At 35.2% G+C, this 25,859-nt stretch overlaps 2 protein-coding genes across 2 annotated transcripts; both read left to right on the plus strand.

Annotated features, from left to right (window-relative positions):
- Positions 1–16,236: 16,236 nt before the first annotated feature.
- LOC120115478 (ferritin-3, chloroplastic-like) lies at positions 16,237–22,801 on the plus strand. Its single transcript, XM_039136192.1, has 8 exons — positions 16,237–16,529; positions 21,673–21,765; positions 21,840–21,900; positions 21,988–22,075; positions 22,282–22,378; positions 22,465–22,495; positions 22,582–22,645; positions 22,735–22,801. Exons 1-8 carry the CDS (start codon positions 16,237–16,239, stop codon positions 22,782–22,784), a joined length of 777 nt encoding a protein of 258 aa, XP_038992123.1. The 3' UTR covers positions 22,785–22,801.
- A 629-nt stretch (positions 22,802–23,430) lies between these two features.
- On the plus strand, positions 23,431–25,509 carry LOC120115479 (non-classical arabinogalactan protein 30-like). The gene is given in 3 exon segments (XM_039136193.1): positions 23,431–23,492; positions 23,494–23,547; positions 25,050–25,509. Coding segments are annotated over 3 exon segments (576 nt in total).
- The last annotated feature ends 350 nt before the right edge of the window (positions 25,510–25,859 follow it).

The following is a 25,859-nucleotide window of genomic DNA, read 5'->3' on the forward strand; positions in this document are numbered from 1 at the left end:
AGTTATTTAGGGTCTTAAGGCATCATTTAAACATATTATTAACGCCTAAAATGTGATTTGGTTAAGAGATCAAAGATAAACCCTAAAAATGTTCAAATCACCAAATCTTAGCTAAAACCATAGATTTATGAAACCTTAATACTCCAAAGGATTATAAATACACTACCTTGATTTTTTTTAATCACGATTTTGAGCTTCTTGCTTAGCTACACTATTTTTCTTGGTAATTTGGGTAAAAACCCCCCACTTTTCCTTAGCTAGAGAAACCCAAGGCTTTGCAACATTAATAAGGGTTTAATGAAGGAATTATGAACAAAAATGAAACTTGAAGGAAGTGAGAAATAGCTCAAATGACCTACCTTTGATTTTGGCTCTTGAAGAAGAAATGAGAAAAGTGGAAGAGAAGGAAAAGAGGAAAATGAAGAGAAAGTGACAAAATGTGATATAAAAACCCTCATCTTACAAAATGGAGAAATTACGCTTTTAGTCCTTCTCCATCTTTCCACTATTCAAAAACCTTCTTATTAAGGCTAATTGGGCCTAAGCCCAAGCCCAATCAAGTCCATCAACTTATGAATTTCACAAGGTCCACTTACTTATCGGGTAAACCCGAAACTACTGACCTAAAATTTGGAGTGTTACAAAGTGTATGCATACAATACAAATTTGTTTATTAGCATAATCCTTTGAAAATCTAACATCAGATATACTTCATGACGAATTATTCAACATGAAGATCATACTTCAACGATTCTCTATAGATTCATATGACAAGAAAATTGATATATCGCGATTTAAAAGAGACCCCGTGAGCAAAGTATTCATCTGTCGTTGTCACACAATAGTCTAGCCGGCTTTGCTCTATCTATTGTTCCATTATTTAAAAGAAATACAAGTTCAATTTGTTTAAGTCGTGCCTGTATTGACCAAGTCAATTAACTTGTGACAAAAAATTGTCTTTATGTTTGATGTTTAAGGTTTGTATTTGACTTTGTTAATATTGTTATCTTTAATATTTAAATTCGAGTTTAATTGCTAAGAATACAATAAATATTGAATGAATCCTCAAACTTTAAATTGTTCTAATTGAGTTCTCAGAGTATTATATTAATTAATGTTAGTATACTATAATATCAATCATGTTATTCAAAATATGTGTGTACATATTCTATATCAAAATTTTATGTTAGTCCTTATACTATGGGTAATTTGTGGGTTTAATTCGTATACTTTAATCTGATCAATTTATGTATTGTACTTTTACATTTTAAAATTTCAATCTTAATTGAATAATAATCCTTAAATTTATAAAGTCAAATTCAACTGTTAGGCCTAAAATTATATGTAACTTATAGATTTAATTAATATTCTCCAATTCGATCATTTTCATACATTATAATTTAGGTAGGTCATGCTTTTATTGTTTATGTCAAGACTAAAATTTTAAAAGTGTTGGATAAATGTTTGTATTATATATATCCAAAGAAACTAAAGAAAAAGTGTATAAATCTAAATCTAAATCAATCACTATTTACAAAACTCATTCTCAAATTCCTACGACAAGAACGACTAAGCATTCCAACTCTCACACAACTCCTTTAGACGACGCCACACAACAATTTCAAGCAAGTTTAAACGTAAAGGAAAGAAAAGACTTTCCCCTTGCATTGAGACAAGCCCATTCGAGCTCTCAATTCCAAGACAAGGCCGGTCGATGAACTCCATAAGCCTCTACCACACCGCGCCAAACCTGCCTAGAGTATGAGCACTCAAAGAATAAGTGATATCGTGTTTCAGGATCAGACAAACAAAAAACGCAAGAACTATTTATAGTCAAACTAAAAGAAATAAGACGACTTTTGGTAGGGAGCCTATCCAAATTGTCATCCAAGCAATAACAGAAAGCTTCGGGATATGTCTCAAGTGCGAAATCAACTTCTCCCACAAGGCCCTACCCCTAAATATGAGCAAAATTCTATATAGCAGAAACGGAACATATCAACCCATTCAGGAGACCCCAATCGCAGCTACAGTTGGCCTGAGCTGGAACATCCTGCTCCAAACCCGATTCCATAAGGACAAAATTGACCTAACTAAATTCACAAGTTATACATTGTACATGAACTAATGACAAAATTTAACCATGTGCTGCTTAAAAAATTTGAATTCAACTTGTTAAAAAAGGTTGTGTAACTATAAGTTATGAGGGTTTTTTTACATATCATATCCAATCTAATAATCTCATATGTATTTAAAATTTGATATATTTTTATGTTAAATTTGAGCAACTATTAAATTCTCATATTGACAAATGAATCTAATTGGTATGTTATTGATACTTTGAAGGCTAGAATGTTCTAAAATTTAGTATCAATTTAAAATACGAATCATAATTTGGGATATATATGGTGTAAATAATATTTCTTTTGGAATTTTCTTTAACAATAAAAAAATTTAGTACACAAGATGTAGAACTCACTTCACACGAGTTATTATTGGCTTAATTATAAAATAAATGTTCAAATTATATTGCTTTTTTTTAATAGGTGTTCAAACTTTCTTTTGAATCATCAAGGTGTTTTAACATTACAAACGTTATCATTTTAACGTAACGACTATTAAAAAATTATGTTAAGTGACACATGCCACTATTTGGTAATTTTGATTTTTTAAATGAAAAAATTATTATATTTATAAAAAAACCTATTTTTTTAAAATTATAAAAAAAAACCCCAAATTCTTAAAAATCTCAAATCCCTAACCCTAAACCTAACCTCCCTTACTAGCCATGACTATCGACATCAACGTCATCCTTGCCATCTCTCTGGTTGGTCATCGTCTCCCTTACCATTGTGTGCGTCGTTGGATCACCTGGGTTTGAGTTCGTTAAAGACACGGTTTTGGGTCACGATTTTATCGTTTCCTTCATCAAAGACGTGATGTTTATGGTCGGGTTTGGCTTATTGTAGGGTGGAGGTTTTGGTGGAGGTCTAATAGATGTCAAATGGTGATGGTCGGCGTGGGTTTAGAGATTAGAATTGGAGTTTTTAAAATTTTGAGGTTTTTTAAAAAAAATATTTTTTGAGTTTTTAAAAGTATATAATTTTATTTTAAATAAAAATTTTAAAATTACTAGAACATAATCTTTAATTGCTTTTACAGATGTGACACATGAGGAGATAATGTTTGTAACATTATATATTTGGATAATTCCAAAAAAAAGTTTGAATACCTATTTGAGGAAAGATTGACACTTATAAAGTCAGGCTTTATTATTTGTCAGTTCAATGATACTTTCATCAACGAACTGAGAATAAGAAACTATTAGATACTCTCTTTTTTCTGGTAAAATTAAACTATTCTGATCAGCCTGAAATTTAATACTGAAGATATTTGAACACTACCTCACCTTGAAATTAACGAGACTCTGACATGAAAAAATAGATATAGTTCAGGGATCTTTTTCAATTACACAGGAATTGGTATTGAAATTTGTAGCATTTAATGGCCCCGTCACATGATTCCATCCTTCCTTTTGTGTCTTTAAAAACATAAGGCTCACTTTTTATTCTGTTTTTTGAACTGCTTTTAGTTAATGAAATGATAAATCCATTCTTTGATCCTCCTAAAAAGTTATAATTCAATATCAACTCATCATTGCTTTAAATGTAAAATAATTAACGATATTAATTATTTGTACTAACTAATAATATTATCAAATAGAGGATCAAATAATGTCAAATTAATGTACCTGGACTAAATCCCAAACTTGAATCTCTAAAGGGGCCAATACTAAATTAGAGCCTATTACTCTTCTTCTACATTGTGAATCATATTTCCGCTTATTATGACAACCTTTGCAAAGAAGAGTGATAACTGATAAATATATTATTACCATTGTGTTTGTGAATAATAACCTGATTAGGTCTGGGGAGGAGAGGCCATACAAACAAGGGGAAAGAAAGGTTGTTGATATTAGGGTTGTCATTGAAGGAAGAACATAATTAATGAAGAAAAAACAGACATCTTCAGCTGATGACCACTTTGGGAGGAGGAAAAAGAAGGAACGTGAGAGGTTCCATGCATGTGCATTAAATGAGGTTCGTGGGCATTGGCAATGAATTACATTGGTTCAGTTTCGAGATGCTTAGTTTTCTTGTTTTTTATACTGTCATGATTCGGTGGTAATTAATGTTTTTTGTCTTTGTAACATTGATCATCTCGCTGTTTGGAGTTGGGGTCTTGTGCAATGTTTATCTCTTCCCTCCCTTGCATAATATTTATGTATACTGGTGAGGGAATGGGTTATTCGCCGGTCCAAGCTCAATTTTGATTCGGTAATAACCAAATTTTGGATCGCGGTTTCTGATTTTCTTTAATAATATGAGTAATTATAAGGTAATATATGTTTATAATCTTACTTAGTCATAAATAATGTATACATCCTGCAGATGCAGTTGCTCGAATCTAAAACTCCAAGAAAGAACAACATTCACATTAATCACAGAAACACTCAATGTTTAATCAAATTGGAATAGTTGAACAAATAAAAAATTGATATCAAATTTTAATTGAGCTCAATTATATCTCGAATCAAACTTAAAGTTATATTTTGATGTTCACTTGAGCTCAAATCGAATATCAACCTCTAAATATTGAATCAAACTTACATTTAAACTTAACACTTTAAGATTGACTCCAGTTAAGCTGAAAATGATCTAATATAATCAACTCAGAATTTGTTTTTATTTTATAAATTAAATGTCTTTTCCTGCTCACCTTCAAAACTATAAAATACATTATAGTTGGCATGGTTCCAAAGTTATTGTATTAGCAATGTTTATTCAAATATTTCAAATTTTAATTGTGTAAAAAAATTAATTTGGAAAAATATATTTCATTCACATTACAATTATAAAGATTACAAATGTTTATATACAAGTTGACTAACAGTACTTTGTTACAAATTTAACTATCATGTAACTAATCAACAAATTAATTACTAATTATAATTAATTACATTAATCTCAACACTCCCTTTCAAGTTAGAGGATGGAAAATATCTTTCATCCCCAACTTGCCAACTAAGTACTCATGCTGCAGAACCTAAGACTTTTAGTGAAGATATCACTCAACCGCTTATCATAAGAAATATGTTCAGTTTATATCAACCTCGCTTGAATCTTTTCTCTTACAAAATGGTAGTCCATCTCGATATGCTTAGTACGTTCATGATAGGCTGGGTTAGCAACAATTTGAAGTGCTACTTTGCTGTCACAAATTAACCTTGTAGGTTGTTTTACTTGTACTCCCAAATCTTTTAACAAGCCATTCAACCAGATAATTTCTGTAGCAGCAATGGTCATGCTTCTATAGTTTGCCTCTGCAGATGATCTAGCCACGATATTTTGTTTTTTTGTCTTCCAAGATATTAGAAATTTTCTAATTTAACACAAAACTCTGTAACCGATATTCTAGACATAGGACATGTTGTACAGTCAGAATCACAATATGTCACTAGCTAACATGTACTCGAGGAACTCAACAGTAAACTTCGCCTCGGATTCTTCTTGATATACCTGATTATTCGAAGAGAAACTTCAAGATGTGTGTCTTTTGGTTGTTGCATAAATTGACTTAGGTGAACTGCATAAGCTATATCAAGTATGATGTGAGTTAAATCAATCAATCTGTCAATCAATCTTTGGAAGACTAACTTATCTTGTGATGACTCATGCTCAACGTTCTATTCCAAAGTTTGATCATACTCAGCAGAAGTAAGCTTTTGATTTTGTTTTAGAGGAGTTGATGCAGGTTTAGCTCCTCCTATCCCACTATCTTCAATCAATTTAGCAGTATTTTATCCTTGGGTCTCAGAATTTCAAATCCTAGGAAATATTTCAAGTCCCCTAAATCTTTTATCTCAAAGTTATGATTTATGATATATTTCAATTCCTCAATCAAGACTTCAACATTTTCAATGATTACTAAATCAGCAACATATATGAGCAAGATGACTAACTTGACTTCTTGTTTCTTGGTAAAAAGGGAATAATCATGTTTGTTCTACTGAAAATCAGCAGTAATTAAGGCTCTATCAATTTCAAATTCTATTGTCTAGAAGCTTGTTTTAATCCATAGAGGGACTTTTGCAGCCTACACACCTGGGTCTCCCCCTTCTTTTAAATACCTTTAGGTAAAGTCCATATATACTTCCTCAACCAAGTCTCCTTGCAAAACAAGAATTGTAAACGTCCAATCGATAAAGAGGCCATTGAAAAATAGAAGCCAAAGCCAAAACGTCCTAATAGTGACCAACTTTTCCATAGGAGAGAGTTTCTACATAATCAACATATTTCTTTTGACTGTATCCTTTTGCTGCAAGACAAGCTTTGTATCTCTCAACTTCACCAGATGCTTTATACTTAATCCTAAAAACCCATTTGTAGCCAATGTGCAATTTGCCAGGAGGCAAAGGGACGAAAGACTATGTTGTTTGACTACAGAGCCTAAATTTCCTCTTCCATTGCCTTGATCCAGACCGGATTTTTTATGGCTTCAGAATATGTTTTAGGCTCAACAAGACAAGAAGTGGAAGAAAGAAACAGTTTTGTAGAATAAGGTATATGAGAGTAAGAAATCTAATCAGAAATAGGATATTGACCTGAAGGTGATGAGGATTAGCAGGAACGCACAGTCATTTAACCAATTTGGTAGTTTAGGCATTCTGAAAGATTTTCAAATGACAGAACTAGGATTTGGCACACTGGTGCAAGAGGAACTTAGTGCACTTAATGAAGCAACATGTGCATGAACTGGAATAGTGGATGGTAAAGAACCAACAATAGTAAGCAAAGAATCATAATTCTGAACAGGTGAAAAAACATTAATATTGGAGGCTGAAAAATCAAAATTCTAGGCAGATGTAAGCAACAACGGAGAATTAAATTTTTTTAAATAGGAATAAAAAAACAGAATTTTTAAAAACAGGAAAGTGAAAAGAAATACATGTTCGACATCCCTATTCACACAAAAAAGTTTAAAATCGATATAAAAAAGGACAACCCTTTTGGTTGGAGGAATAACCCATGAACACTAACGGTATAGCTTTAGGGGTAAATTTTCTTTAAAATTGGTGTTAGTGGCATAACACAAACAATCAATAATTTTGAGGTGTGAAAGATCAAGAGGGTGTCCATAGACAACTTCAAAAGGACTTTTATCAAACAAAATAGAAGATAGAAGCCTATTGATGAGATAACAAGTTGTTTTAATGCATCCCCAAACTTAATATGAACTTTGGAATGGAATCTAAGTGCTCTAGCTACTTCAAGTATATGTCTATATTATCTTTCGGCTACTCCATTCTGTTGTGGAGTACGAACTCATGAGCTTTGATGGAGTTCCAATGAGGTAAACTAGACAAAACGCTCTGAATTAAAAAAATTCAAAGCCATTGTAACTCCATACACATTTAATGATAGTAGAGAATTGAGTTTAAACAAGGGTTAGAAATTGTTTGAAGTAAATGACGACTTTACTTTTATGCTTCAACAAGTACACCCATGTCATGCGAGAAAAATCATCCACGATAGTGAGAAAGGACCAATGTCCACTATGGGTTGATATCCTATAGGGTCCCCAAAGATCAAGATGAACTAACGTAAAAGGCTTACTGAATTTAGAAGTGCTAATAGAAAAGGGTAACCTATACTATTTAGCTAATGGGAAAACAACACAATCATGCACAAGTTTATTAGAAAAAGAGAGTTTTTAGAAAAGTATCTTATGTAACTTTGGAGAAGAAACATATCCCAATCAAGCATGGCAAAGACTAGTATTATTGTCTTGAATACTTGACATACATTGTACATGAAAATGATCAAGACAAAAAAAAACGTGTGTAACAAATGAATTACAAGAAATAGGAAATGACAAACCATAAGTAAAACATGAAGAATCAAACAGGTGCAACTCTTGTGATTCTCTACCAATCCCCTTCATCCTTCCATTAGAGAGATCCTGCAAAATGCATAAATCAGGAGAAAAAAATAATTGAACAATGTAAATTTTGAGTTAATTTTGACATTGAGAGAAGATTATGATTAAAGTTAGGTACAGAAAGAACATTTGTAATTGAATGATAAGAGCTAAGTGCAAAAGAACCTACTAAATTAACAGGAACATTATTACCATTCGGTAAGTGGACAAATCTAGAATTAGAAACACATGAAAGAAAAGATTCGAAGCTCTGTAAGTAAGACACCATGCGGTCTGTTGTACCCGTATCCAAAATTCAGTGAGGATCATTTTTCAGAAGCAACAAAGCAGTGATAAACAGAACCTGCCATATGAACAGAGAAATCAATAGTCGAGTTCTTTTTCAGAAGAGTCATGATCTGATTATACTGCTCTTGTGTTGATAATCAAAGCCACTGACTGCTTTGAATAAATGGGGGCTGCTTTGATTTCAAAGTTAGGCAACCCATTTTGTTGAATTTGAGCAAGGGTTAATCACCAAATTGAGTCATTGAATTTTAGGATATTTACAAGATTAGTCCTCAAGCTTCAACTATAAATACCTTATCCCATTTAGCTTAAAAATCATCCCAAAAATCGTTTTTTTCTCCCAATACTAAAGAGTTTAGAGAGTTCTCTTGTGAGTAGTGAGTGTTTTGTAAACACCTGTAAATTTTCTCTCTTTAGTAAAAGATCTGCAGCAGTCTGGAGACGTAAGCAAAATTGGTTGAACTCCGTTATCAATTTCGGGTATTATTTTTCCGCTTTTATTTCGCATTATCACTAATATGGTTATAGGGAAATTACTCATTTATTTCCCAACAACTGGTAATCAGAGCATTTGGTTATGAATTTTGTCAATTTTTTGCGATATTACTATTCATTACTATTCACATGAATAGTGAATTTCGTGAATAGTAAAAATTTTGTCGGCGATACGAGTTTATCGACGGAGATGTTATAATACACGGCGGTTCGCAGAAATTGTCAGAAACGATCTAAAGAAGCCAGATTCGAGTGGGAGCGATGGCTGCAGACAAAGGGAAGTTGAAAATTGAAAAGTTTGATGGTGCGGACTTTGACTTTTGGAAGATGCAGATTGAATATTTTATATACCAGAAAAATCTATATCAACCTTTCTCAGGAAAGCAACCAAAGGGCACGAAGATTGAAGACTGGGTTTTTCTCGACAGACAAGCCCTCGGAGTTATCCGACTGAATATGTCCCGAAATGTTGCATTCAACATAGCAAAGGAAAAGACCACGGCGGGTCTTATGGCGGCTCTCTCCAGTATGTATGAGAAGCTATCGGCCTCAAACAAAGTTTACTTAATGAGGCGATTATTCAATTTGCGAATGGCGGAAAGGGCATCACTGGTTCAACACCTAAATGAACGGCTCTCTCCAATATATATGAGAAGCCATCGGCCTCAAACAAAGTTCACTTGATGAGGCGATTACTTAATTTGCGGATAGCGGAAAGGGCATCAGTGGTTCAACACCTAAATGAACTCAACACAATCACAACCCATTTGTGTTCCGTGGAAATTGAATTCGATGATGAAGTTCGAGCTTTAATTCTCTTATCATCTCTACCAGACAGTTGGAATGCTACTGTTACAGCACTCAGCAGCTCGTCAGGAAACAACAAATTAAAATTTGACTATGTTCGGGATCTGGTATTGGGTGAAGAAATTCGATGGAGAGAATCGGGTGAAGCATCAAGCTCTTCAGCCTTGCACACGGAGTCTAGAGGGAGAACTTCATAAAGAAATTCAAATCGTGGCAGATCGAAATTCAGAAGGGGAAAATCAAGAACGGGAAAGAAAGATTTTACCTGTTATAATTGCGGCAAAAAAGGGCCATTTTAAAAGAGATTGTCGATCACCGAAAAAAAATACAGGCGCACAGGAATCTGCCAACGTGACAGAGGAGATAGGTGATGCCATGATTCTAAGCGTCAACAGTATGATTAGATCATGGATCTTGGATTCAGGGGCATCTTTCCACTCTACCCCATGCCAAGAAATCATGGAGAACTATGTCAGTGGTGATTTTGGGAAGGTTCATTTAGTTGATGATGAAACCTTGAAGATCGTCAAAAAATGAGACATCCGATTAAAGTTGCCAAACCAGACCACCTAGAAGCTGACAGGAGTGAGACATATTCCTGGCCTCAAAAGAAATTTGATTTCTATAGGATAGCTTGATGGAGAATGATATAGTACAACCTTTTCAGGCTGTGAATAGAAGATTACTAAAGGAGCACTCATCATTACTCGTGGTAAGAAGACTGGTACTCTCTATGTAACCTCAAATTTAGAGAATATCATTACAACCGCAGATGTTGATGGAAAATCAAACCTATGGCACCAAAGGCATGGCCATATGAGCGAGAAAGGGATGAAGATGCTTTTGTCAAAAGGGAAGCTACCGTATCTAAAGAATGTAGATGTCGAACTATGTGAAGATTGCATCTTTGGCAAACAAAAGAAAGTCAGTTTTGCAAAGATTGATAAGACACCAAAGGCAGAAAAGTTAAAGTTGGTTCATACTGATGTATGGGGATCATCTCCACTTTCATCTCTTGCAGGCTCATTATATTATGTCGCCTTCATCGATGATTCAACAAGGAAGGTGTGGATTTATTTTCTGAAGAAGAAATCAGAAGTCTTTGATACCTTCAAAAAATGGAAGGCCATGGTGGAAAATGATATTGGTTTGAAAGTCAAGCGATTGAGGTCTAATAATGGAGGACAGTATAGAAACAGTAGATTCAGAGATTTCTACGCAAATAATGGGATCAAGATGGAGACAACAGTTCCCATGACACCGCAGCAGAATGGTGTAGCAGAGCGCATGAACATAACTCTGAATGAACGTGCCAGAAGCATGAGGATACATGTCGGATTGCCCAAATTTCTATGGGCTGAAGCTATCAACATTGTAACTTACCTGATCAACCATGGGCCCTCAGTTCCTTTGGATGGAAGAATACCAGAGGAAGTTTGGAGCAAGAAAGAAATAAACCTTTCACACTTAAGAGTGTTTGGTTGTATTTCTTATGTACACATAGACTCTGCTAAAAGAAGTAAACTTAATGTTAATTACAACAAATGTGCCTTTGTTGGTTATGGCGGTGATGAGTTCGGTTACCGGTTTTGGGACTATGAAAATCGGAAGATCATCAGAAGCAGAGATGTCATTTTCAATGAGAATGTGATGTACAAAGACAGGGCAATCATTGAATCAAGTAGATCCAATACCAAAGCTGAAACAAAGGAATTTGCTGAGTTTGAGGAGATTTCTGGAAATGATGTTCAGATCAATCCTGAAGCAGTTCAAGAAGAACCACACACACCATAACTGAGACGCTCCTCCAGAATTCTTAAACCAACCCAGCGGTATTCTCCTTTTTTGCATTACTTGTTGCCGACTGACAATGGTGAACCAGAGTGCTATGATGAAGCAATACAAGTGGAGGATTCAATCAAGTGGGAGTCTTCCATGAAAGATAAGATGGACTCGCTTATGTCAAATCAGAGGTGGGAATTAGCTGAATTACCACCAGGCAAGAAAGCGCTCCACAACAAGTGGATTTACAAGATCAAAGAAGAGCACGATGGGAGCAAACGCTACAAAGAGAGATTGGTTGTCAAAGGTTTTTAGCAAAAAAATGTATTGATTACAATGAAATTTTTTCTCCAGTAGTGAAATTGTCTACAATCAGATTGGTATTGAAAATTGTAGCAACGGAAAATCTACATCTTAAGCAGTTAGATGTAAAGACAGCTTTCCTTCATGGTGATTTGGAGGAAGAAATCTATATAAGGCAGCCAGAAGGCTTCATAGTGGCATCCAAGAAAAACCTGGTATGCAGGTTAAAGAAGAGCTTGTATGGTTTAAAACAAGCTCCTAGACAGTGGTACAAGAAGTTCCATAGTTTCATGAGTAGCAGTGGTTTTACCAAATGCCAAGCAGATCATTATTGTTACATCAAGAGGTTCGACAACATATTAATTATTTTATTGTTGTACGTTGATGACATGCTCGTTGCAGGATCAGACATGCAAGAGATTATAAACTTGAAGCAAAAATTGTCGAAGCATTTTACAATGAAAGATCTGGGCACTGCAAAGCAGATTCTTGGGATGAGGATCAAGAGAGACACAAAGTCGGGGACTTTGATATTATCACGGGCTGAGTACATTAACAAAGTACTCTCCAGGTTCAACATGCAAGATGCTAAACCAATAAGTACACCTTTAGGTGTTCATTTTAGACTCTCCAAAGAACAGTCACCAAAGACGGAGGAAGAACGTGCACAAATGGTGAAGGTGTCGTATGCCTCAGCAATTGGAAGTCTGATGTATGCCATGGTTTATACCAGACCAGATATTGCTCATGCAGTAGGAGCTGTTAGCAGGTACATGAATAATCTAGGCAAGGTACACTGGGAAGTAGTCAAATGGATCCTCATATATCTGCGGGGTACTACAAATAAAGCACTTTGTTTCAAAGATGGAGATACGATATTGACAGGCTATGTAGATGTTGACTTAGCCGGAAATGTTGACATCAGAAGGAGCACTATAGGGTATGTCTATACTCTAGGAGGAACTGCAGTGAGTTGGGTTTCTCAACTACAGAAGATAGTTGCTCTCTCCACAACTGAAGCAGAATATGTCGCTGTTACGAAAGCCAGCAAGGAGATGTTCTGGCTCCAAAGTTTCTTGGAAGAGTTAGGCAAGAAACAATAAAACAATGTCTTGTATTGCGACAATCAAAGTGTTATTCATCTAGCGAAGAATCCGTCTTTTCATTTCAGAACGAAGAACATATAATTGAGATATCATTTTATCTGGTCTCTTCTGGAAGATTGGATTTTGAAACTTGAAAAGATTAGTGGAGCTCAAAATTCGGCAGACATGTTGACAAAGACAGTGACTACGGAAAAACTGAAGTTGTGTTCAGCTTCAGTTGGCTTGCTAGAATAACAAGACCAGAAATGTTGTTGCATTGATCGAGGTGTGATGACATATTAAAATCAGTCTTCAAGTGAGAGATTGTTGAAAATCAAAGCCACTGGCCACTTTGAATAAATAGGGGTTGCTTTTAATAAATGGGGGCTACTTTGATTTCAAAGTTAGGCAGCCCATTTTGTTGAATTTGGGCAAGGGTTAATCACCAAATTGAGTCATTAAATTTTAGGGTATTTATAAGATTAGTCCTCAAGCTTCAACTATAAATACTCTATTCCAGTTAGCTTAAAAATCATCCCAAAAATCATTTATTTCTCCCAATACTAAAGAGTTTAGAGAGTTCTCTTATGAGTAGTGAGTGTTTTGTAAACACCTGTAAATTTTCTCTCTTTAGTAAAAGATCTACAGTAGTCCGGAGACGTAAGCAAAATTGGTTGAACTCCGTTATCAATTTCGAGTATTATTTTTCCGCTTTTATTTCGCATTCTCACTAATCTGGTTATAGGAAAATTACTCTTTTATTTCCCAACAACTTGGGTGAGAAGTGGTGCAATTGAGGAACCAATCGAACCAAAGCCCAAGCCAACCTCATGTGCCTCAACAACAAGATTCTCAACAGCTTTGGTATTGGCAGCTATAAGCACTCAGCCTTTCTTTTTTGTAAACTTGAAATCAGTAAGGTACCCAATGAGTCTGTAACAACTTTCTCATTGATGATCTTTAACCTTGCAGTAACTAAAAACACCATTAAAACACTTGCGATCAGAATTCCCTAGAACAGAGGAGAACATTGTACCACTATCTCAAAATGACACCATTCCAGACAACTAAACTCGTTGTGACTCATCCTACACAATCATCGAGTATGTCTGATTAATTATCGGCAATGATTGTATGAGAATGATCTGACTACGGATCACTGAATAGGCTTCGTCGAGGCCCATCAAGAACTGGAACAAATTTTATTGAATCAAATGTTTCGGATTTTATTGAGAAATGTCACACTCACAAAAAGGAAAAGTAACCAAAGAATGATCTTCATCCCACAACAATATGAGACGCGTAAAGTAGGCAGAAGTCGTCATCTCACCTCGATGTAATGTCGCAATCTCCCGATGAAGAAAAAATATTCTTAATCCATCCACTTTATCAACTCTATCTCGAAGATCATTCCTAACAAGTGCAGCATTCGTAGCAAAAACTATCCCAGTCGAGAGCTTCTTACTAACTGAGTTGAGAATCCACGACAAAACAATGGAGTTACACCTCCCCCATTGTGAGTGCAACGATTCCTCATAATTTTCCTTCTTCAAAGCTCCATCAATGAAATCCAACTTATACTTGGCTAAGAGCATAATCTTTATTGATCTACTCCATATGTTGCAGTTTTCGATTCTAGAAAACTGATGAGAAACTAGAATCACCCCAGACGTATCGAAAGGATGGAGGAACAAGTGATTGAAATCGATAAAGATAGCCATCACGGATAGAACGCAGAGGAATCCTAGAACAAAACAAATCGGGAAATAACATATTTTAGGATTTTGCTAATAAGTGTTATGGAAAACGTTAAGCAATAAAATGTTATTATTCTAATAACTACACTTAATTAATATTCTTAATCATTCTTAGGAAGCATATTTAAGATTTTTAATAATATACTTCTGTTTCCAAAATATTTTCAAATGTTATTTTCTTATATATAATTGATAAATCAAATAATTTCATCTCAATAAAAATTTTATTTTAATAAAATGACATCATTTAATTCATTAATAATTTATAAAAAAATCTCATAGTTAATTATCAATACATAAAACATAAACTCCAAAAACAATTAATCATTTATTATTGGGCCTAAAATTGAATGTGGAAGTGATGTCAGAGCATACAAAAGGCCTTAATAAAATAGTCCAAAAGAATAGCCCATGCCGTACTTTTGACAATCATGTGGCGTGGTAAGAGAGATGGGAATGGAATGGATTGAAATTTTAGTTGATCTGATGGTGGTGGTATTTCTGTCATCTTTTTAAAGGTTGATTAATTCATTGTAGGTAAGTTTGTAAAGAATCCAACGAACATGAATGAGGGTATATTTATTTTGTTTGTTTTGCTTTAATCAAACAAACGAACGAATACGAACAACTAAACAAACAAAATTTTTGTTCGTGTTTGTTCATTAAGGAATGTAATTTTTTCGTGTTCGTTCATGTTTATTCGTTAAAATGATAAACGAGCACAAACAATCTAACATAAATGAACAAAAATAAAATTAATTGGATTTATATTTGAGAAGAATTTTTTTATTTTTAAATAATTCTACGGTTTATATATTTTTAATTGATTTCAGTATTTTTTTTATTTGGGTTTAAAGTTAACTAGATTTTAAAATATTAATGGATTTAACATTAAAACTTATTAGGTCTTAATGTTTTAAACGAATTTGAAGGTTTGACTGAATATAAATGAGAGAACATAAATAAACGAACATAAGCGAACTTAAATAAATTAACATAAATGAACAGATTACTAAACGTCCATGAACGTAAATGAACGAATGGACCATTCATTTCTGATCGTTTGTTTAATTAAATGAATGTAAAATCTTCATATTTATTCAATTAATAGATAAATGAACATAAAAAATTTCCGTCAAATGATTTACGAATATTTTGTTAAACGTTCGGATTAGTTTGATGTAGATACATCTAAAGCACCAAATTGAATAATCCGATGTGATATCTTTTACGATAAGAGTATGTATTTATAGTGTTTATGTTCGTTTAGACATTGTATTTAATACATGACCACAAATAAAAGAACAATTTTTAATTAAAATTTTAATTGAAAAAGAAAAAATTACAAAAAGAAAGAAAAAAAGAAAATTCTATTATTAACAATTTTCTTTCTTTCTTATCTACTTCGTCCCCTTTATGGGGCATAAAGACAAAAAAACATCGAGAATCAATGATAAATAATTACAAGTAGCAAATAAAGAAACTTATTTTAGGATTACAGAAGGGATACATCCACGAGTCTGCCACACTCCCAACTTCCACCTACTCATCTTCATCTTCCACGTGTCTTCCATCCAATGGTCACACCCATCCCTACCCATCCTTTTTATTCCTCTGCTGATCCGCCTTCCCCCACACCACATCTTCGTCTCCTTCAATTGTTTGTTAAAAGCTTCTGTTTTTCATCAAAAGGCTTATCTTTTTTTTCCCTTGTAGCCATGTTGTTGACAGCTTCCCCTGCTTTTTGTTTGTTGAAGAATCATCAATTGGAACATCGGATTCCCATGTTTTCCTCTCTTTCTTGTCCAAAAAATATGTCTAGGTCTCGGTCTGGTTCTGTCGTTGTTTCTGCTACCAAAGGAGTCAACAGCCAACCACTTACCGGTGTCATTTTCGAGCCCCTTGAGGAAGTCAAGAAGGAAATTGATCTTGTCCCGTGTCTACCTCAGGTGTATTTGGCTCGTCAGAAGCATAAGGATGAATGTGAAGCTGCCATCAATGGACAAATCAAGTGGGGTTCTTGTTCGTTCAGATTTTAAATCAATCTTTATGTTTAGAAAAGGTTTCTTTTTTACATTTCCATATGGTGTCTGCTTTAGGATCCTTGAAAATGGATGGTTCTTTTTTATGGTTTGATCTGCATTTTTGTTTCTTTTACCATGGATTCTTTTATGTGTGTTTATGTTTGGTCTTAAATCTTACATGATTTGTATATGTTCTAATGTTTGGTCTCAAATCTTACATGATTTGTATATGTTCTAATGTTTTGGAGGGCATTTCTTTTGGAATATGACAGTGTGGAATACAACGTTTATATGAATAAATGAGTAATTTTCATATAACCAGATTAGTGAGAATACGAAATAAAAGCGGAAAATAATACCTGAAATTGATAACGGAGTTTAGCCAATTTTGTCTACGTCTTCGGACTGCTGTAGATCTTTTACTGAAGAGAGAAAATTTACAGGTGTTTACAAAACACTCACAACTCACAAGAAAGCTCTCTAGTATTGGGAGAAATAAATGATTTGGGATGATTTTAAAACTAAATGGGTTAGGGTATTTATAGTTGAAGCTTAAAGACTAATCTTGTAAATACCCTAAAGTGCAATGACTAATTGTATGATTTAACCATTACCATTTTCAACACAATTTTAACACCTCGATCAATGCAGCAGCATTTCTGGTCTTGTTACTATAGTATGCCAACTAAAGCTAAACACAACTTCAGTTTGTCTGTAATCACCGTCTTTGTCAACATGTCTGCCGGATTTTGAGCTCCACTAATCTTTTTAAGTGTCAAAATCCCATCTTCCAGAAGAGACCGGATATAATGATATCACAATTGTATGTACTTAGTCCTAGAATGAAAAGACGGATTATTTGCTAGATAGATAGAACTTTGATTGTCGCAATACAAGACATTGTTTTCTTGTTTCTTGCCTAACTCTTTCAAGAAACTTTGGAGCCAAACTATCTCCTTGCTGGCTTCCGTAACAGCAACATATTCTACTTCAGTTGTGGAGAGAGCAACTATCTTCTGTAGTTGAGAAACCCAACTCACTGCGGTTCCTCCTAGAGTATAGACATACCCTGTAGTGCTTCTTCTGATGTCAACATTTCCGGCTAAGTCAGCATCTACATAGCCTGTCAATATCGTATCTCTACCTTTGAAATAAAGTTATTTGTTTGTGGTACCCCACAGATATCTGAGGATCCATTTGACAGTTTCCCAGTGTACCTTGCCCGGATTATTCATGTACCTGCTAACAGCTCCCACTACATGAGCAATATATGGTCTAGTACAAACCATGATATACATCAGACTTCCAATTATTGAGGCATATGACACATTCACCATGTGTGCACGTTCTTCCTCCGTCTTTGGTGATTGTTCTTTGGAGAGTCTAAAATGAACACCTAAAGGTGTAGTTATTGGTTTATCATCTTGTATCTTTAACATGGAGAGTACTTTGTTGATGTACTCAGCCTGTGATAGTATCAAAGACCCCGACTTTGTGTCTCTTTTGATCCTCATCCCAAGAATCTGCTTTGCAGCGCCCAGATCTTTCATTACAAATTGCTTCGACAATTTCTGCTTCAAGTTTATAATCTCTTGCATGTTTGACCCTGCAACAAGCATGTCATCAACGTACAACAATAAAATAATGAAGTTGCTGTCGAACTTCTTGATGTAGCAACAATGATCTGCTTGGCATCTGGTAAAACCACTGCTACTCATGAAACTATCGAACTTCTTGTACCACTGTCTAGGAGCTTGTTTTAAACCATACAAGCTCTTCTTTAACCTACATAGAAGGTTTTTCTTGTCTGCCTCTATGAAGCCTTCTGACTGCCTTATATAGATTTCTTCCTCCAAATCACCATGAAGGAAAGCTATCTTCACATCTAATTGCTCAAGATGTAGATTCTCTGCAGCTACAATTTTCAACACCAGTCTGATTGTAGACAGTTTCACAACTGGAGAGAAAATTTCATTGTAGTCAATACCTTCTTTTTGCTTAAAACCTTTGACAACCAATCTTGCTTTGTAGTGTTTGCTCTCATCATGCTCTTCTTTGATCATATAAATCCACTTTTTATGAAGCGCTTTCTTGTCTGGTGGTAATTCAATTAATTTCCACGTCTGATTTGACATAAGCGAGTCATCTCATCTTTCATGGAAGACTCCCACTTGACTGAATCCTCCACCTGCATTGCTTCATCATAGCACTCTGGTTCATCATTGTCAGTCAGCAGCAAGTAGTGCAAAGAAGGCGAATAATGCTGGGTTGGTTTATGAATTCTGGATGAGCGTCTCAATTCCGGTGTGCTTGGTTCTTCTTGAACTACTTCAGGAATGATCTGAACATCATTTCCAGAAATCTCCTCGAACTCATAAAATTCCTTTGTTTCAACTTCAGTATTGGAGTTACTTGATGGTTGACTTGTCTTTGTACATCACATTCTCATTGAAAATGACATCTCTGCTTCTGATGATCTTTCGATTTTCGTAGTCCCAAATCGGTAACCGAATTCATCACCACCATAACCAACAAAGACACATTTGTTGGACTTGGCGTCAAGTTTACTTCTTTCAGCAGAATCTATGTGTACATAAGAAATACAACCAAACACTCTTAAGTGTGAAAGGTTTATTTCTTTCTTGCTTCAAACTTCCTCTGGTATTCCACCATCCAAGGGAACTGAGGGCCCATGGTTGATCAGGTAAGCTGCAGTGTTGATAGCTTCAGCCCATAAAAATTTGGGCAATCTAGCATGTATCCTCTTACTTCTGGCACGTTCATTCAGAGTTCTATTCATGCGCTCTGCTACGCCATTCTGCTGCGGTGTCATGGGAACTGTTGTCTTCATCTTGATTCCATTGTTTGCACAGAAATCTCTGAATTCTACTATTTCTGTACTCTCCTCCATTATCAGACCTCAACCGCTTGACTTTCAAACTAGTCTCATTTTCCACCATGGCCTTCCATTTTCTGAAGGTATCAAAAACTTCTGATTTCTTCTTCAGAAAATAAACCCACATTTCTTGTAGAATCATATATGAAGGTGACATAATATAGTGAGCCTGCAAGAGATGGAACTGGAGATGGTCCCCATACATCAGTATGAACCAACTCTAACTTTTCTACCTTGGGTGTCTTGCCAATCTTTGCAAAACTGACTTTCTTTTATATACCAAGATGCAATCCTCGCATAGTCCAACATTTACACTCTTTAGATCCGACAACTTCCCTTTGGACAAAAGTGTCTTCATCCCTTTCTCGCTCATATGGCCAAGTCTTTGGTGCCATAGGTTTGATTTTCCATCAGCATCTGCTACTGCAATGATATTCTCTAAGTTTGAGTTACATAGAGAGTATCAGTCTTCTTACCATGAGCAATGACGAGTGCTCCTCTGGTAATCTTCCATTCACTGCTTGAAAAGGTTGTACTATATCCTTCTCCATCAAGCTGTCTTACAGAAATCAAATTTCTTTTGAGGCCAGGAATATGTCTCACTCCTTTCAGCTTCCATATGGTCTGGTTTGGCAACTTTAATCGGATGTCTCCTTTTCCGACGATCTTCAAGGTTTCATCATCAGCTAGATGAACTTTCCCAAAATAAACACTAACATAGTTCTCCATGATTTCTTGGCATGGGGTGGAGTGGAAAGATGCCCATGAATCCAAGATCCATGATTCAATCGGACTGTTGACGCTTAGAATCATGGCATCACCTGTCTCCTCTGTCACGTTGGCAGATTCCTGTGCGCCGGTATTTTTCTTCGGTGCTCGACAATCTCTTTTAAAGTGGCCCTTTTTGCCGTAATTATAACAGGTAAAATCTTTCTTTCCCGTTCTTGATTTTCCCTTTCTGGATTTCGATCTGCCACGATTTGAATTTCTTTCTGAAGTTCTCCCTCTAGACTCCGTGTGCAAGGCTGAAGAGCTTGATGCTTCACTTGATTCTCTCCGTTGAATATCTTCACTCAATACCAGATCCCGAACATCGTCGAATTTTAATTTGTTGTTTTCCGACGAGCTGTTGACTCTTGTAACAGTAGCATTCCAACTGTCCGGTAGAGATGATAAGAGAATTAAAGCTCGAACTTCATCATCGAATTCAATTTCCACGGAACTCAACTGGGTTGTGATTGTGTTGAGTTCATTTAGGTGTTGAGCCACTGATGCCCCTTCCACCATTCGCAAATTGAATAATCGCCTCATCAAGTGAACTTTTTTTAGGCTGATAGCTTCTCATACATACTGGAGAGAGCCGCCATAAGACTCGTCCTGGTCTTTTCCTTTGCTATGTTAAATGCAACATTTCGGGACAACGTCAGTCGGATAACTCCGAGGGCTTGTCTATCGAGAAAAGCCAGTCTTCATTCTTCATGCCCTCTGGTTGTTTTCCTGAGAGAGATTGATATAGATTTTTCTGGTACAGAAAATCTTCAATATACATCTTCCAAAAATCAGAGTTCACACCATCGAACTTTTCAATTTTCACCTTCCCTTCGTCTGCAGCCATCGCTCCCACTCGAATCTGGCTTCTTTGGATCGTTTCTGACAATTTCTGCGAACCGTCATGTATTAGAACACCTCCGTCGACAAATTCGTATCGCCGACAAATTTTACTATTCACGAAATTTACTATTCACATGAATAGTAATGAATAGTAACCTCGCAGAAAAAACCAGCAAAATTCACCACCAAAAGCTCTAATACCAGTTGTTGGGAAATAAACAAGTAATTTCCCTATAACCAGATTAGTGAGAATGCGAAATAAAAGCGGAAAAATAATACCCGAAATTGATAACGGAGTTCAACCAATTTTGCCTACGTCTCTGGACTGCTGCAGATCTTTTACTGAAGAGAAAAAAATACAGGTGTTTACAAAACACTCACAACTCACAAGAAAGTTCTCTAGTATTGGGAAAAAGAAATGATTTGGAATGATTTTGAAGCTAAATGAGTTAGGATATTTATAGTTGAAGCTTAAGGATTAATCTTGTAAATATCCTAAAGTGCAATGATTAATTGTATGATTTAACTATTACCATTTTCAACACAATTAGGCAGCCTACCTTTGAATTCTAAGCAGCCCATTTGAATTCAATAACAACCCCATTTGAATTCAATTTTAACAGCCACCGACTGCCAATATTTTCAACATCCTATGTGTACCATGCCATGTTCGCCTACTTCGATAGGGACAACGTTGCTCTCAAGGGTCTTGCCAAGTAATTCTTGTTGAAATTCTCGTTTTTGGTACCTTTTAGGTGAAGCTGAGCTAACTAGGTTTTTGTTTGTATAGGTTCTTTAAGGAATGTAGCTTAGAAGAGAGAGAGCATGCTGAGAAATTGATGGAATACCAGGTTCAGCTATGTTGTTGCTGTTATTATTCTTTATCATGTAATCCTGTTAATTGTTTTCCTTATTCGACGTCGTTTACTAACTCGCAGAACAAACGGGGTGGAAAAGTGAAGCTGCAGTCGATATTGATGCCCTATTCTGAGTTTGATCATGTAGAAAAAGGAGATGCATTATATGGTGAGTTGAAATTATATGTATGATGTGTCTGATAAGTGGGTTTGACTGCCTTTACTCGCTGATATTTTGCATACACATAAAACAAAGAAATGAAGTACAGATTCATGTTGCTTCAACGTTCACTTGTTGTTAGTTCCATGGATCGTTTGGATATTGTGAGATATATCATTTCGCTGTTTTTATCAAATTTTAATTCCTTGGTGCAGCAATGGAGCTTGAATTGTCGCTGGAGAAACTAACGAATGAAAAGCTCTTGAACTTGCACACTGTAAGACTGTCCTATTCCGTATTGCACGCAGTTGAGCCTTTAGATTTCCAACATGGTTAATAAAGTCTAAGGTCTTTCTGTTTTGCTCAAACAGGTGACTGAGCGGAACCATGATGTGCAGTTTCGTGGAAGGCGAGTTCTTAGTTGAGCAGGTAAGCATACAAAGCTTAAGCCTTTTTCATTTAGGTTTTCCAAAATTACAACAGATGGTCATGATCCCTGTTTCCTTTCTCTGCAGGTGGAGGCCATCAAGAAAATCTCGGAATATGAGGCTCATCTGAGAAGGGTTGGCAAAGGACATGGTATGAATCCAAACTTCTCTTTGTTGTCGGCTCACGATATGCTCTACTCCTGTAAACTTACTTTTGTCGTCCGATAATAGTATATTCAGGGGTGTGGCACTTTGATCAGATGCTTCTCCACGACGGAGCTGTTGCATGAAATCCGAAATCAAAAAATTTGCTTCTCGCTTTTCGTATCAGAGGGTCGATCAGATGCTTCGACAGATTTTGGTTGGGAGTTATATGAATAGTTTGTGTCGATCCTTCGACATTTTATGACTGTTTCCTTTGGTTAAATGCTGCGGAGCTTTGAATAATAGTTTGAGAATCCATTGTTTCATGTAATGCTTTTTTGTCATCCATGTCCCAATATCGCATGAATCTTTAAATTTAGACAGATAATTCGATTTGTGTTTAGTTCTATTTTAACATTTTAAAAACTTCAACTCCTATATGAACAAAGTTCGTTGTTGTCCAGGAACTTGAAAATGTGACCAATCCCATGGATAAGCCACTGGGATATATGAAGTTTAAAGCCATAATCAAAAGCCAGAGAGACCCAACAAACAGAATCTCCTTGCCCATTTTTTTTATTATTCCAACTTCATTGTTAACACAAAAATGGCCATCACGTAAATGAATACAAAAGAAAAATAAAAATATGTGGACTGTGCTTGGACATAGTAGCCTCCACGTCTATCGATGTTTCAAAACATTCCTCATCTTGTATATAATACCATTCCATGAAGTGCATTTCCATCCCACAATTTTTACAACCTTGTTTTCCCCAAGTTTTCCCCTCAAAAATGCCTGGCACTCACTTAGCAGTTTGCCTCTCATCACTGTTGCTGCTCCCATTAGCCTAGCCTTACTGGCATACGAACCGTCCCACAAGAGAAGAAAACAGAGGTAGTCATCGAAGGAATGGAGCGATTTTACCAAAACATCACCTTACATGTCAGGCACCGTTTCGATAAATTTTATCGATCTAGCACCCTTTCTGACAAGGCGCGGATTTGTCCGAGCTGACGCCACGTTATGAAAGTCGCGGATGGTCATCCACGCCTTATCCGAGCTGGCATCACGTAAGGACAGGCGCGGATCGCCATCCGCGCTTTAGCATTTTAAAAATTAAAAAATTAAAACTATCGGGACTAACATCATAATTTAATACATAATAATTCTAAGAGTTGAAAAGCTTAATGGAATTAGCTTATATAGGATATTGGAGTGTTTAGATTATGTTTCTTGGCGATGTGGAATAAAAGCTAAAAGGTGTATTTGTTCATGGACATATTTATATGTATTTACATTATCTTTAGTTAGAAATATTAAGAATATAAAGCAAAATTTACGTAAAAAAAATAGTTCATATATTATTATTATTTATTTATTAAGTATTGATGGACATATCTTTCACATATTCATGTTAATATTATTGATCGATGTTCGGTTTATGGTTTAACATGTACAACGCACGTATAATATTTTTAGAAAAAAATTCAATATTCTTAAGGGAGTTTTTGTGTTCATTTTCAGTTGTTCAAATTACAATTCTTTTAAAGAGTTCTTTATTATTCTCATTTCTCCTCAAAGTTTTCGAAAAGAGTAATTCTGATAATTTCAACTTCAAATTTGAATGTATAAATTACGAATGATCACGTTAATATCAAGGGATAACACCTATTTTAAGAATTATACTAATTAAGACGATTTTATTTCTAAGAAAATAATTCTTACATGACACAATCAAATCTTATTTTATTTTTATTTATTTATTTCTTAGTCGGAACTAATGTTTATATTTCGCAATAATACATTTATAATTCCAACTCCCCTCGTTTCACTTCCACTTATGCAACTACAATAAATCAAATACAGGCAAAATTTCAAACACTCTGTAGGATTTTCATATCTAACAAAAAATACCATATCCGTTACAAAAACTATATATTGCTGAATGGAGAGACAACTGTAAAAACGGGTCCAAAAATTATTTAAATAGTGAATACATTAGGGTTGATGAAAGCGTGCAAATCAATTAATCAATATTGTTGTGAAGAGGGTGCTCGTTAATTTCTCTTATTATCATGTACAACTCATGGAAATACATTTTTTAGTTTTTATCTCACATTGTCAAGAAATATAACTTAAACACTCTAATATGTTTATATAAGCTAACCCCATTAAACTCTTCAACTCATGAAATTAATATATATTAAATTATGATGTTAGTCTTTATAGTTTTATTTTTAAAATTTTTAAAATGTTAAGGCGCGGATGGCAGCTCGGGCGAAACCCTGCAAAGGCGCGGATGACAATCCACGCTTTGTCAAAAAAGATGCTAGATCGGTAAAATTTGATGAAATAATATTTAACAGATAATTATTTTCTGTCAGTGTGATTTTCGATAAAATCGCCAAGAAATGGTGTACTGCCAAAGCAGTGATAGTTATGGATCGGTGTCGTTGTCAAAAGCCGAACCGATCGCCTCAGCTAAAGTTAGTGCAGTCTGCAAGAATCAAAGGGGGCAGGTCAACTTCTACAAGGCGTTTGAAACGGACCCCAAGGATTACTTCTTTGCTGAGTTCCAAGGGTACGAAATGAGTCACTCTCTCTTGGACCATCCTCTCCAATCTTGTGTTGTCAATCTCGTCGGATCGCCTCTCGTGAGCTGCAACGTGATTTCAAATGTCAACAATAGTCTCCTCGGCTCGCCACTTCGTTACCAGAGCAAGAGGCTGCATAGGAAGGATTATGATGTTGTGATCTATGCTGCTGGGCCATTGGCTTTCCGACCACCTCATTGCCCTGCTCAACTCACTATTAATGTCATTATTGATTTATCTATCCAATCCCATCTTAAGAATAAATTAATGGAATGAATTGGCTTATCACGTCATCTATGATTCCTATCAATAAAATTCATCAATTTCAAAGTAACTTTCAAATAATTAATGTGTTTATCTAATGTGTTCAATTAAATTTTAATGATATTTTCGAATAAACACTAACTAAAAAATAAGTATTTAAAATTTGATATACGTGTCTAACATACAATATGCTTAAACTCGAGATTTATAAGGAAAATAATCTTCCCTTTGACTACTAAAGTAACTTAATTCGTGTTATATATTTCTATTTAAATTAATTATACGATGAATAACAAATAAGATAAATAAATATTTATGGAGCTATGTTACAGAGTAATTATATCCTATAATAATTCTACATT

Source organism: Hibiscus syriacus, unplaced genomic scaffold (genome assembly GCF_006381635.1).
Source record: "Hibiscus syriacus cultivar Baekdansim isolate YM2019G1 unplaced genomic scaffold, ASM638163v2 tig00110264_pilon, whole genome shotgun sequence".
Taxonomy (NCBI): domain Eukaryota; kingdom Viridiplantae; phylum Streptophyta; class Magnoliopsida; order Malvales; family Malvaceae; genus Hibiscus; species Hibiscus syriacus.